This window comes from Tetrao urogallus, assembly GCF_951394365.1.
Source record: "Tetrao urogallus genome assembly, chromosome: 3".
Taxonomy (NCBI): Eukaryota; Metazoa; Chordata; class Aves; order Galliformes; family Phasianidae; genus Tetrao; species Tetrao urogallus.
In genome coordinates, this window is record NC_136815.1 from 19,595,419 (window position 1) to 19,607,867 (window position 12,449).

The 12,449-nt window shown below is 39.4% G+C and overlaps 1 protein-coding gene across 2 annotated transcripts; it reads left to right on the top strand.

The window, feature by feature from the left end:
- Positions 1–278: 278 nt before the first annotated feature.
- Positions 279–12,149, top strand: AZIN1 (antizyme inhibitor 1; the record flags this gene model as incomplete). Of its 2 annotated transcripts, none has more annotated exons than XM_079533299.1 (10): positions 279–380; positions 2,473–2,646; positions 2,934–3,106; positions 5,723–5,857; positions 7,597–7,678; positions 8,881–8,955; positions 9,999–10,171; positions 10,764–10,869; positions 11,058–11,272; positions 12,038–12,149. In XM_079533299.1, 10 exons carry the CDS (start codon positions 279–281, stop codon positions 12,147–12,149), a joined length of 1,347 nt encoding a protein of 448 aa, XP_079389425.1. The 2 variants fall into 2 exon arrangements, with proteins under 2 accessions (XP_079389425.1, XP_079389424.1); XM_079533298.1 differs by having other exon boundaries at positions 9,999–10,164; positions 10,751–10,869.
- Between the last annotated feature and the right edge of the window lie 300 nt (positions 12,150–12,449).

Here is a 12,449-nt window from a genome sequence, read left to right on the forward strand (position 1 = left end):
CCTTCAGCTGTAACGTTTCTGTTGACATTTTTAATTAGAGAAACGTATGATTTTTGAAGGCAAATACAGATGTCTTGAGAAAACAATCAGCTTTGTTTAATAAACACTATTCCATTTCTGTCAAGAGATGAAGAATACGCTTTGTGCCTTTTTTCTGAGTGACTTATGTTCTCTTTGTCCAGTTTGTTGCATAATTTAAGGACCCGGATATAAGGCTTGGAAGCCCATCCCTTGTGTTTCTTGGTTTATGACTGTCGGCTTTGCGGAATACGGCTGAGATGAAAGGATTTCTCGAGGATGCAAATTACTCTATTGGCCTGTTGGATGAAGGAGCAACTCTTGCAGATGTTATTGACAACTGTATTTATGAACATACTCATGTAAGTTCTATACATCTTCCACGTCTTCTGGTTTAGTTCTCTTTAAATCTTCAAAGTAGGTCAAGGCATTTAGCGCTGATGAGCTGACAGCAACAGAGGAACAGTCGGCTAAAACTCACTTTACAGAGTAGTTACCTATTCTCTATTCTAACTCTACTTTGCTATTGTTTGTTTGCTGTAGGCTGAGTTCTGCTGGGGAAATGTGGGCAACAGTTACCTCCTTTAGCATGGCTAGCAGGAAAGTAATCTTGCTGATGTATTAAATGTAGGTTTCTATCTCATTCCTTCAAGAAATGTTACTGATAGTGGGATTTAGGCCAGGAACCTGAAACTTGACAGGTAGATATTGCAGAGTTAAACAATTTTTTGCTTATCCCTTGAAAGTGTGCCAAAGTTTGGGCAAATAGCATATGCTGAGCCAGCTTAAAGCCATTTCTGCGGTCTGATACGCTCATGTGGTTATATGTCTTCCCCATGTCCTTCTTTGTGTAAGAAGTGCACGTAGAAGGTACGAGGGCACATTGTGAGGTGCAGTTTTTTCTTCTAAGAAAATAAACTGGTCTGAAAACTGTTAAGGCTTAGTAATCCACTGGAAAAAAATAACTTTAATTCTGTTGTACAGTAACAGTTTTATTGAAATAAGACTTCACTCATTTCTTAGGGCATAGGCAGATGTTATGGACTTTGTTTTGTAGACAAGGCTGTAGAAAGAAAGAGCTTTATGAAGAATGAAGTTTCACTAAGCAAGTCCTGTATCCTCAATATGCCGCATCTATGAGTTGTTCGCTTTTTCCCTGGGTTTATCAGAACTAATGTTCCAATGCAAGTGCTCAACTATAATAAAGCAAATAGCTAAATCCCATGGCCTTCTGAACTCAGGTAAAGGATTCCCAAATCCTGATTCCTAATATTCTTTTTCTGTCTAGCAAATAAATAGGTAAACTACTGGCAACATGTCATGTCTCCAACCACTGGCTGGCTCACAGAGGATAGCTGCCTCCTGCTGCTTTCATTTACTCCTTTAGCTCAAGGGGTAAAGGCGTGTGCCATGGATCTAAAGCTCCAGATCCCATTCCTGCTGGTGACCCGTACAGGGGGTCAGTATGCTTCCACCCGATGGAATTTCTATTTGTGTTTTTTTTAAAACAGAAATAAAGACTTTGTGTACAATAAGCCACAACAGAAAGTTTTGTATCTGCAAAAGTCAAGTGCTAGAATTAATGTGTGATGTACAGTCTTAATTCAGATTGATCATGTATTTTGTGCTGGTCTGTAACATAAAGGAGGCTATTTGTTTACAGGATTGTTACTGAGTGCACATTTTGAACAAATACAGAATGATCAGTTTGGATTTAGGTCCTCTACATCGACATCATGGCTTGGTATTAAGCAAGATTGTGGTGATGGATGCACGAGAGGGACTGTTGCAGTTCCCAGAGAATTGTGTGTTTTCTTTAAGGCTACGTACTTGACTCTGCAACCTTAACACATTGAACTTGGGTATCTAAATTCTGCTTCAACTTTGTGCTCTGTAAAACACGGAGAAAACAGTCTCAATACATTTGAATACATGAATTATTAGATATAATCAAACAATTTTTTCAGTAAAAATAGCTGGATTCTAAAATAATGGTATTACATTATTGTATACTGGGAAAAAATATATATCTAAGCTGCAAATCATGTTGAGACTGAATGCTTTCATCCTACTGGATTTTCTTCCTCCAAAGCATTGCAGACATCTAAAAGTACTGAGTTGGAAGTGATTTGTAACCTATTCTTTATTTCTAGATAAAATCAGTGTTTGGCTTTCAAGTAGTACCTTTTGTCCAGGAATTTCAGAGTATTGTCTAGAGACAGCATTCATAGTCTCTTTGAAGTGGTAGGTATTCCCTTTGATTTCAAAGCTAGTTCAAATTGCTAGGTGAAATCTTAAATGAGAATTGCTCAGGGTCAAACCTAAGTTAATAGGAGGAAAAAAGAAAAACATGATTTTTTTTTTTTTTTAAAATGACTTTTTCATAGGTTATTTGTGTCTTGACAGTGAACTCACAATGTCAGAGATTTTATTTTCCTAATTTTGTTTTTTTAGACTGGAAGAAGAGCATTTTATGTTGGTGATCTTGGAAAACTTGTGAAGAAAAACATACAATGGCAGAATGTGATGGCACCAATAAAACCATTTTATACTGTAAGATGCAATTCTACTCCAGGTGTACTTGAACTCCTGGGAACCCTTGGGATTGGATTTGCATGTTCCAGTAAAGTAAGTTTCTATTTACTGTGTGTCTGTGCCTCATTTCTTTCCACCTCTCTACTGTTTTAAAATCAGTTTCTGGTATTAACTCCCATGTTTACAGGTAGGAGTTGATACTTTAAGTTATACTATGTAACTGGTTGTTGAGAATCTATACTTCTATCCTAGAAATGGTGGTTGGTTTTCTCCTTGGCTTATTTGAACTGTTTCTTACAGTACTGGAGTGCACATAATAAAGACTTGGTAAAGATAGCACACGTGACTGTTGAAATCTGTTATATGTTCCTGTCTTTCAGTCTGAAATGGCTTTGGTGCAAGGCCTGGGCATTTCTCCTGAAAACATTATATATACAAATCCTTGCAAGCAAGCTTCTCAGATAAAGTATGCAGCAAAAGCTGGAATAAACATCATGACTTGTGACAGTGATATTGAGCTGAAGAAAATTGCACGTAACCATCCAAATGCTAAGTAAGTGTCAGAATTCTGGTTCTGTTTCTTACGTGGTAGAAACTTAATTTTGCCAGTGTTCTGGGTTGTTTGTTGAGCTGCAGCAATGATATTTAGGTCCTTAATGCAACTCACTTCTTTTTTTTCTCTTCTCTTTATGGCACCTCCCTTGAAGGTAGGGTTTTTTCCTCGTCAGTGTTTTTTCCTCTGGGACTCAGCACAATAATAAGGCCCTTTTTTTGGGAGAAATCTGGTAGGATAATCTTCTTATAAAGATGTCAGACATTAAGCTTCACAAGTTAAGCACCTTGTCATCTGCAAGTCCATTCTCTTCCTATTTCGTGCTGGCTTCAGTATGTTCTGTTTTAAAGTTAATGGCTTTAGCCAAAGCCCAGGTGGAGATTATCAGCAAATGAGCTTGTACAGAGTCCCTCCTAGGGTTGGGATGTGCCATGAGGTCTGTTAAATACTTATAGGTATTTCCCACAATTAGTGATTCCAGTTCTGTTTCCAGTTACTTATGGATTGACTCAAAAGCTTTCAGTTGAGATCATGAAAGCTGATATTCTGGCTGTTCAGACATTGCTGCCAGTGCATAGTGCCTTACTTTGGATTGATAGATACTTGCTTATGCCATTAAGCATCACCTCCCTCACATACTAAAGCTTTTGCCATGGGCTACATCTCTTTAAAATAAACAAGAGCCTAAGTGAATGTTATATTGCTTCTCAGTAACTGATGTTTTATAGCTTCCTGCAGACTTCATCGGAGCACACTTAAAAATGGAATTCCTGGCATTCTTTACAAAATCCTTGATTGTAGACAGTCCTTAAAGATTCACATCATCTCAAAACTGTGGCCATAGCTGAAGAATTGGGAAGATTTTAGAGTCCAGTGTTTGGGGGACTGCTTATACTGCATGGTTGGGGTTTTGGTGTCTCTGCTTTTTTTTTTTTTTTTTAATCTCAGGAGCTAATATTGCTGTTTGTAATGATTAAATCTCATCCTCGTGCAGCCTGGCAGTGCTTTGCATGCTGGAGAGTACTTCCTGCACAAAGAATGTAATCTCTGATAAATAATTTGTGTACAATTTTGACATACTTGGTGCGTTTGAGTGCTTTTATTATGCTAAGGCTGTCGTCTCTATCATTAGCGATCTACCAGTTCTAACTGGTGTCTTCATAGTGTTTTACTAGGGGGTTTTAAATTAATTCCTTCAAATCTTATCAGCCTCTTTCAGCAGGTGCTCTCTGTATCAATGGCCACAGCAAGAGTAGTTAAGGTGCGTGCTTTTCTTGAGACAGAAAAATGGCAAAATGGGAAAGCGGAATGAAGGAGTTGCCAAACTGTACTAATTCTCAAGGATCCCACAGCCTAGTATATTAAAGGTTCCTGATAGCAAGGCACAAGAAATTCTACAGAAGAGTTGCAGATTGCCGTTAAAGTTTTCTAGAAACCTGAACTCCAGCTCTCCTACATGGTAGAGTTGTTTGCTTGCCCTTGGTTTGGTGTTTCTTTGTTGTCATTTTGATTTAAATTCTCTTAAAACTTTGACACTGATTAAAACCTGAATACTGAAGTGACAACTATGGATTTTCTTCCTTTTTCTTCCTTGCTATAGTTCCGAAATGTCACAGTCTCTATATAGCTGTGTTCTTCTGATGTGTGGCAGTTACAGCCAGGCTGTGTCTGTTCACAGAACTGCTTCACTTCAGCTGCAGAGCTTTTACGATTGGTTTATGCTCTCCCTCTTGGTTAACTGTGATGTGCTCTATCTAGTCTGTATGTATTTATTTATTCATGATGCAGCTTTTCCACATTGTTAATAGTGACCCTCTAGTCCAGTGGATGGGGGAGGCTGCAGATTTTCTTAATGAACAGCAGTTTGATTTCCCAAATGCTGGGGGTATACTTGAAGAGGTTTTGATGTGAACGTGCCTTTGCCCCTCAGTGTTACTTCAGGGCAGCAAACTGTCAGCAACTGACACTGCGGTTTGCCGGTGCTGCCCAGATGTCAGCTTTGAGCAGAGGGTGTTCTCGCTGCCTGTGGCTGTTAGTGCTGCTGCAGTGCTGCTCCAGAAGAGCTGTAGGAGAAGCATGGCAGGGGGGACGACCCGCACCTCTCTCCCAGTTACTATGCCCAGCCAGAAATGGGGGGGCCTGGGGGAGGAGAGATGCATCCAGAATGCGCTTTGGGTCAGACCTGGTTCACCAGATGTTGTGTTTGACCACATCTGAGATGTAACCGACTGAAGGAGAATCTCTGTGCTCTCCTCCTGGGCTACCAAGAGGACAGAGAAGGGAAAAGCATATTACAGTCACATGTGGTTTTATGGGCAAGCCTATTATGTCAGAAGGTAACATTCTCTTTTATTACAGCACCCAACAGACTCTTGCTGCTACAATAGAGTTTTAGTTGCTGCATTTCGAAATCCCTTACCCTTGCTGGCTCCATGTTTTAGCCCCTAATTGCTAGTTTTTTCTCTGTACAGGATTGTTTTTACTAGGTTCACTTGACTCATCCATCGATGGAGCTGGAGTACTGACAACATTATCAACATACTTCTGACAGTCTTCAGGCTTCACATGTGCTGATGATGTAAACCAACTGCCCCAATCATCTTCCCCTTCTCTTAGGCTCTTACTGCACATTGCCACAGAAGACATCACTGCTGATGAGGAGATGAATATGAAGTTTGGCACCACTCTGAAGAACTGTAGGCACCTCATGGAATGTGCTAAGGAGTTTGGAGTCCAAATAGTTGGTGTTAAGTGAGTAACTTCATTGTTCTCTGCTGGCTGAGCTGATGTTTGTATGATGTGTTCATGACTTAGAGCTACAGCACAAAAAGGCTTTTTTATTTTTTTTTCTCCTTTCTGGCACTTTTTTAAAATAAGGAATTAAAAATTCTAGATCATGAGCTTGCAAGCTGAGCGCTTGTATCCAAGCAGAAATCAGTATGAAATACGATAACTATTTCTGACATCAAAGCAATTAGAGTACTAAAAATCTTTCCATTAGTGTTAAAGCAGAGTTTGGAAGCCTTTCCTCTCCTAGCTGTGTACTCCATCTTCCATGATAACTTGTTCTTTATTTTGTTTTCTTTTTTCCAAGCAATAAGCAGCAGAACAGATCTCATGCTCTATCATCAGATACCTTGAATGATTTTGAACAATGTGAATACAGTATTGGATTTTTCAGAGTTGGGTCCTGTGTCACAATTTGGTCATGTCAAGGCACAGTATTCAGAAAGGTTTTTCACTTGCAAGGGCAGGAGTGAATCACAGTATTCTGAGAGCTTTCAAATGGTCTGTGGAATTTTAGTTTCAAGTTTGACACAAAGATTTCATTGTTGGAAGGAAAAATGCATACATGAGTTTGTTCTAATTTCAGCTGCTGGTGTACGCTATGCTCTATGCTATGCTCTCGTGCTTTCAGGAAGCAATCAAACAAGTACAATGGGATGGGCTGTCAAAACAGCAAAAAAGTATTTAAAGCAAAAGTTGGATTTTTAATTCAAAATGAAACTGTTTTAAATCTGCCATCTATCCAAAACGATGTTAAATTGAAGCACGGGAGTATTATAATCACTACAAATGACGAATCTGTTTGAAAATCATTAGATGATGCTACAGAGAAAATGAACATTTGCTTTAATATCCAGAATGTTTGCGCTAACTTTAACCAAGATGACAGCTTTTAGACATTTCAAGTTTAAAAAGCTAAGTTACTCATAACCTTTATCTCAGATTGGCATTCCTTAAATAAATGTACTTAGTGTGGTGGTGCAAATGGGTCTGTGTGTGGTCTGTCCAGAACCAGCACACTGTACGAGCCTTCAGAAACCTGTAGCAGCACTGGTGCTTGGTTAAACACCTCAGTTACTACTGGTGTTCTGATACTACCACACTGGACAAGGAGCCAGAGGAGATTCAGGAGCCTGTGGGAGGGGAGGCATTGGTACTGATCTGCTTCCAATTACCTGCTCACCGGCCTGCTATGAAACTAAGACCTGGCCTGAGGTAACTGGATGGTGGGACATGCTCTTCAACACCTTCTTCCCAGTGCTGCAGACAGTGGGTGCTGTGAACAGTAGGGCCTGAGCTTGGGATGAGATTTGAATGACCTGGGAGAGAGGGTATGCAAGCAAGGCAGTACAAAGAGGATAAGACATGACTTCCATCAGTTACTGTTAGTGGTGGCACCCATGGAGGAGGACTTTTATCTGCTTTGATAGCATAGACTGAAAAGTTCTGTGATTGTGGCTTTTTTTAAGATGAGACAATTGTAGGACATTCCTAGCAGCATGAGGCTGTGAAGCTAGATGGGCCTTATGTGCAAATCCAGTGGAAGAGAAGGCAGTCGTCATCTGAGTTAATGTGTTGTCACACAAACTTGCCTTGTGCTGTTTAAGGCTGAATTACTTCCCCTGCTGTTGTAGGTAGTGAACCTGTTTGCTTTGTCTGAAAGCTGCAAGGCTCTGTGTACTAACTGTGTTTTTTTCTTACAGATTTCATGTTTCAGGCTCTTGCAAGGAACTGCAAACATACATTCATGCTATATCTGACGCTCGGTGTGTGTTTGACATGGCTGTAAGTAGGATACTTAATCACACACATGTGCTGCAGTGGGGGATTCACTCTGCCCTAATCATGCTAACCAAACAACTACATTATTTCCACAGTGTATCGATGTAAGGAAAAGCTTTTAGTAAGGGGCTAAATACTTCATTGTGAGACATGTGCTAGTGGTAAAGCAGACTTGAAAATCCTAATTGAGGACAAAAGTTAACGAATGAATTACTGTCTCCCTGATAGTGAGTAACCCAGTTTGCCAGTAGCTATAAAGCATAAAGTTTTTACAGGTAGCACTGGAATAAGTGTTGATATACTTACGTAGCAAGTATCTTTGTTTTCTAAGATGACCTACTTTCCTGGAGAAGAATGAAGCTAAATGCCTGAAATAAATAACAGCTGCTACTTTTCCTTTCAAAAACAAAACAAAATATTCCTAGTTCTGGTGAAGTTTTCTTTCTTTGAAATTCAGATCTCAATCCTGCAAATTTCACAATTGGCTTTTTTCAAGTTGTTGTACAACGTGAAGCATTTCTATCTTGGCAGTTATTGTGATGGAGGTAACTTGGTGTGTGTGATTTCTGAGGTTATTTGTTACAACATTTAAATGTTAAAAGGGGTCATATTTTGGTGGGGATCTGAAGGTGGGTGAAGACAAGTGGATCTTTTAAGGTAAATAAGTCTTGCTGGCTCATGTAAATAAGTCTTGGGTGTTTTATATGCATTTCCCACCTTGCAAAACCCCCAAATATCATTCTGGAAGTACCTCTTTATAAATAAGCAACTCATAACCTAAATAAAGAATCGGAGGGAATATGAGTTGATCTCTGCTGTTAATGTTGCAGTTAGTGTGTTACCTGTGACAGGTTGCACACAGGGCAATAGAAGTGAGGTGCTCACTGATCTCTGTCTGAATGCACCACCCTGGTTGGCAAATACTATCTCAACACAATAAATAACGTAAGATGGGAATTGGCATTTCTGCGGTACTTCTACTTGAGAGCTGTGCAACTGGGCTCTAATGACACCCTCATGCTATTGCTACTAATTTTAATGAAGTGGTGCTAATTTTTACTATGATACAGCTTGTTCACTAGACTTTCTTTGCAAGTATGCTGCAAGTATAAATACATAGACAGTGACTATGGTAAACAGCGATAAGAATGGCTTGTAGTTACAGTTGTTGTGTACTTACATAATGTTCTGCCTGTGCATTTTAGGAAGAATTTGGCTTTAAGATGAACATGTTGGATATTGGTGGGGGCTTCACAGGTTCGGAGCTTCAGCTGGAAGAGGTACGCCATTTGTCTTGAAAGCTGAAATTCGTTTTGATTTAGGAAGTCAAAATGTTTCTCTTTGAATCTACAGTTAACATTAATAGCTGAAACTTATTCTAAATTCTGTGTTAAACTGTGATCCAAATAACTGGAGGCCTTTTATTTACTTTTGTTTCCTCTTTACTCCTATTCACAATGAGTGAGCGCTGACTTCCATAATTCAATCTTTGAGATAACTTCTGTAAGGGTGGACTAGGCTGCTGACTAATTGTTGGTGTGGTTGGCAGTTATGTAGCTGGTTACTCTATTGCATGGTCTGCAAAAGGATTGTTCAGCGTGCTTTGGGTTGTAAATGGCACTGCTACAAAAACTTCTTGCACTTTGTTGTAGAACTGAAGATGAACCATCTTGCCTTCAGGTCACTCTTAATGTGGATTTGGCCTGAACTGGGTCTATGCTATTCAGTTCTGCAGACAAAAGGATAACCTGTTTTGACTGTTATGTCTTTCTGAAGACAATCTTGAATGTAGGACAGTGAAAGCCATTCAGTGACAAATTGCTAATGACAATCAGAATTCTTTGTGAGCTTTAACTGTTCTGTTGTTGTTCAAAATACTGTTTAAACTTAAACTATGTACTTACTTATTGAAGATCTGAGCGTCAGTATTAAACAACTTACTGTGTTTCTCATACAGAAGCTTTCAGAACCAACCACAAAAATGCACTTCTGGTGTTCTTCTATTTCAATACAACTTTATCTGTTATGCTGAAAAAAATTTTGAAGTGACTTGTGTTATCTGAGTGTTATCCTTTAGCTTAAACTTTGGCTGGGATGAGGGACTGCTTGATTCTCACTGGTGGTGCTCAGTCCACAGTATTTTAGCACGTTGAAACACTTTGTAAATTTGGCCCTTCTTGTAAGGACAATCCTCATAATAGAGGAACAGAATAAGCTTTGTGCCATGCTTTTCTGAACTTTTTGCTTCTGACTGACAGTATGTCTGTATCTGATATCACATGTAAGCTGAATTTCATGTGTTTATCTGACTTAAACTTCCCAGGTTAATCATGTCATCAGGCCTTTGCTGGATGTCTATTTTCCTAAGGAATCTGGTATTGAGGTGATTGCAGAGCCTGGATGTTACTATGTTTCATCTGCTTTTACACTGGCAGTTAACATAATTGCAAAGAAAGCTGTTGATTGTGACAAACTTCTTCCTTCTGGAGGTAAGCAGTGTGTTTCTTTTACACCCTGTGAATTGGTGCAGATAACTGCACTCTCCAGTAAGAAAAAACTAGTTTGTCTTGGTGTATATTTAATGTATGCCTTGTACTTCTATGCCATGTAATCCATGTTTTTTGGTTCTGGCCATATGTTATCTGTGAAAGGTAACAAAGAAAGTGAGATTATTAGGCATTTCTAGTTTACTTAATAGATTTGACTTGTCAGTGGTTAGGCCAAGATCACGTACTTTACAGAAGGTGCATTGGAAGGTTCTGTACTAGAATTACATGATAAAACATAAAATAGAGTGAGTTTTTTTCTCTGCTAAAGTAGATGTTGGATTTTTATTACTCAGAGTATTGCTGAAGTAATTTTTGTTAAGCCTCACATCTAATGCTACAACTGAATCAATCTTGTTTCATACTGCTTACTCTGTTCATAATCTTCCTATTCTAATCATTAAGTCCATTTTCAGTAGGCAACATTTGATTTAAGTTGGTTTGCATGCATTTCTTTTGTGATAAATAGACTCTTCATAACCTGTTTTCTGATTTTTTTTCTTTTTTTTTTTTTTTGTTTAACCTGCAGTGGAGCAAGCTAGGAATGATGATGAACCAGTATTTACATACTACATCAATGATGGTGTTTATGGTTCTTTTGCAAGCAAATTGTCTGAGAAACTGAATACTAACCCAGAGGTTCACAAGGTGAGTCCTTCTGTATTCCTCCAGGATAGAGCTTATTATTGTTATAGTTTATAGATTACACACAACGTGTATATACTGTACATACAGTCTATATATGTAACTATAGATTTATAAAATTATCCTGATGTATGCTTGAATATTGTTCTTATTGGATAACCTAAAGCCTGCACTGGTACGTGTCTGTACAGAAATACAAGGAAGATGAGCCTCTGTTCGCAAGCAGCCTTTGGGGTCCATCCTGTGATGAGCTTGATCAAATTGTGGAAAACTGTCTTCTTCCTGAGCTGAGTGTTGGAGATTGGCTGATCTTTGATAATATGGGTTCTGGCACCTTAGGTGAACAGTCCACCTTCAGTGACTATCAGAGGCCACTCATTTACTACATGATGTCCTTCAGCGACTGGTAAGAAAATTCTCAGCAGTTGCAAGATTGTTTTTTACCTATTTCAGGAGTATACTCTTGCCTAAATGTTTAGAACGGCACGTACTGGAAGATGCAGGTGAGCCCACAAATGGTTGTGTGTTCTTGAGAGCTGTGATAAAGCTCCAGCTTCATTAGGGTTGGCAAAGGAAAGCAACATATCTAATGTGGACTGTACATTTAGTGGTTGTTGTTTCTGAGTCATAGCTGCCTACTGCCGGATGGCAGCTGTTGAGGTTTCCCTAATAGAATTAGAAAACTGTACAGCTACAAAACTTTGCATGTGCAAACATGCAATTAGGCAAAACTAGGAAATTCCTAATACGATTCCTAATTGTGACTTGCAAACAGCATTGTACCTGCCTGGATGCCTACCTGTGCGACCTCCTGTAGGGAACCTGCTTTGGCGGGGGGGGGGGGTTGGACACGATGATCCCTGGAGGTCCCTTCCAACCCCTACAATTCTGTGATTCTGTGATTGGCATCGTAGCTGTAGGAAGGAAGGGTCACAGCATTGATGCGTAGATGATACGAGTTGCACAGTGTTCCAGTCTCTAAGAAATGCATTCCTGCAGATCTTCTGATGGAGTCGCAGCCTTCCTGCACCTGCTACGTTCACATGTAGGTGATTCTCCCTTCTGCTGAGACTGAAGTCAACACATCTAGAGGCAGTAGACTTAAAATGCCATATTCAGTATGAAGTTGTACACAAAACTCCATATTACAACCTATACTTTTCTGCTGCAGGGATGAGATGCAAGATGCTGGAATTGCTTCAGACACATTGATGAAGAATTTCTTCTTTGTGCCTTCTTGCATTCAGCTGAGCCCAGAAGACCGCTTTTCCACTGCAGCTTAAACAGGCATTAACGCTTCATTTAGACCTGCAGTTGCAAGTCTGTAGTTTGTCTGGTCAACATTCCAGTGTGGAAGAAATGGAACAACCTTGAAATTCAATTCATTCTCTTCAAAACTTGAAAAAATAGTAATAGCTAATGGGGACCAGGCAAAACAAGCTACAGCTACAATTCACCGGGGGGAGGGAGGGTTAGATAATGGCATCCAAATTTAAACTTATGTTTATTCAACCCCTGAGCGTTTAAATATGCAACAAAATGGATGACTTAGTGGAGATGGAAACCCATCACTTGGGTTCTTC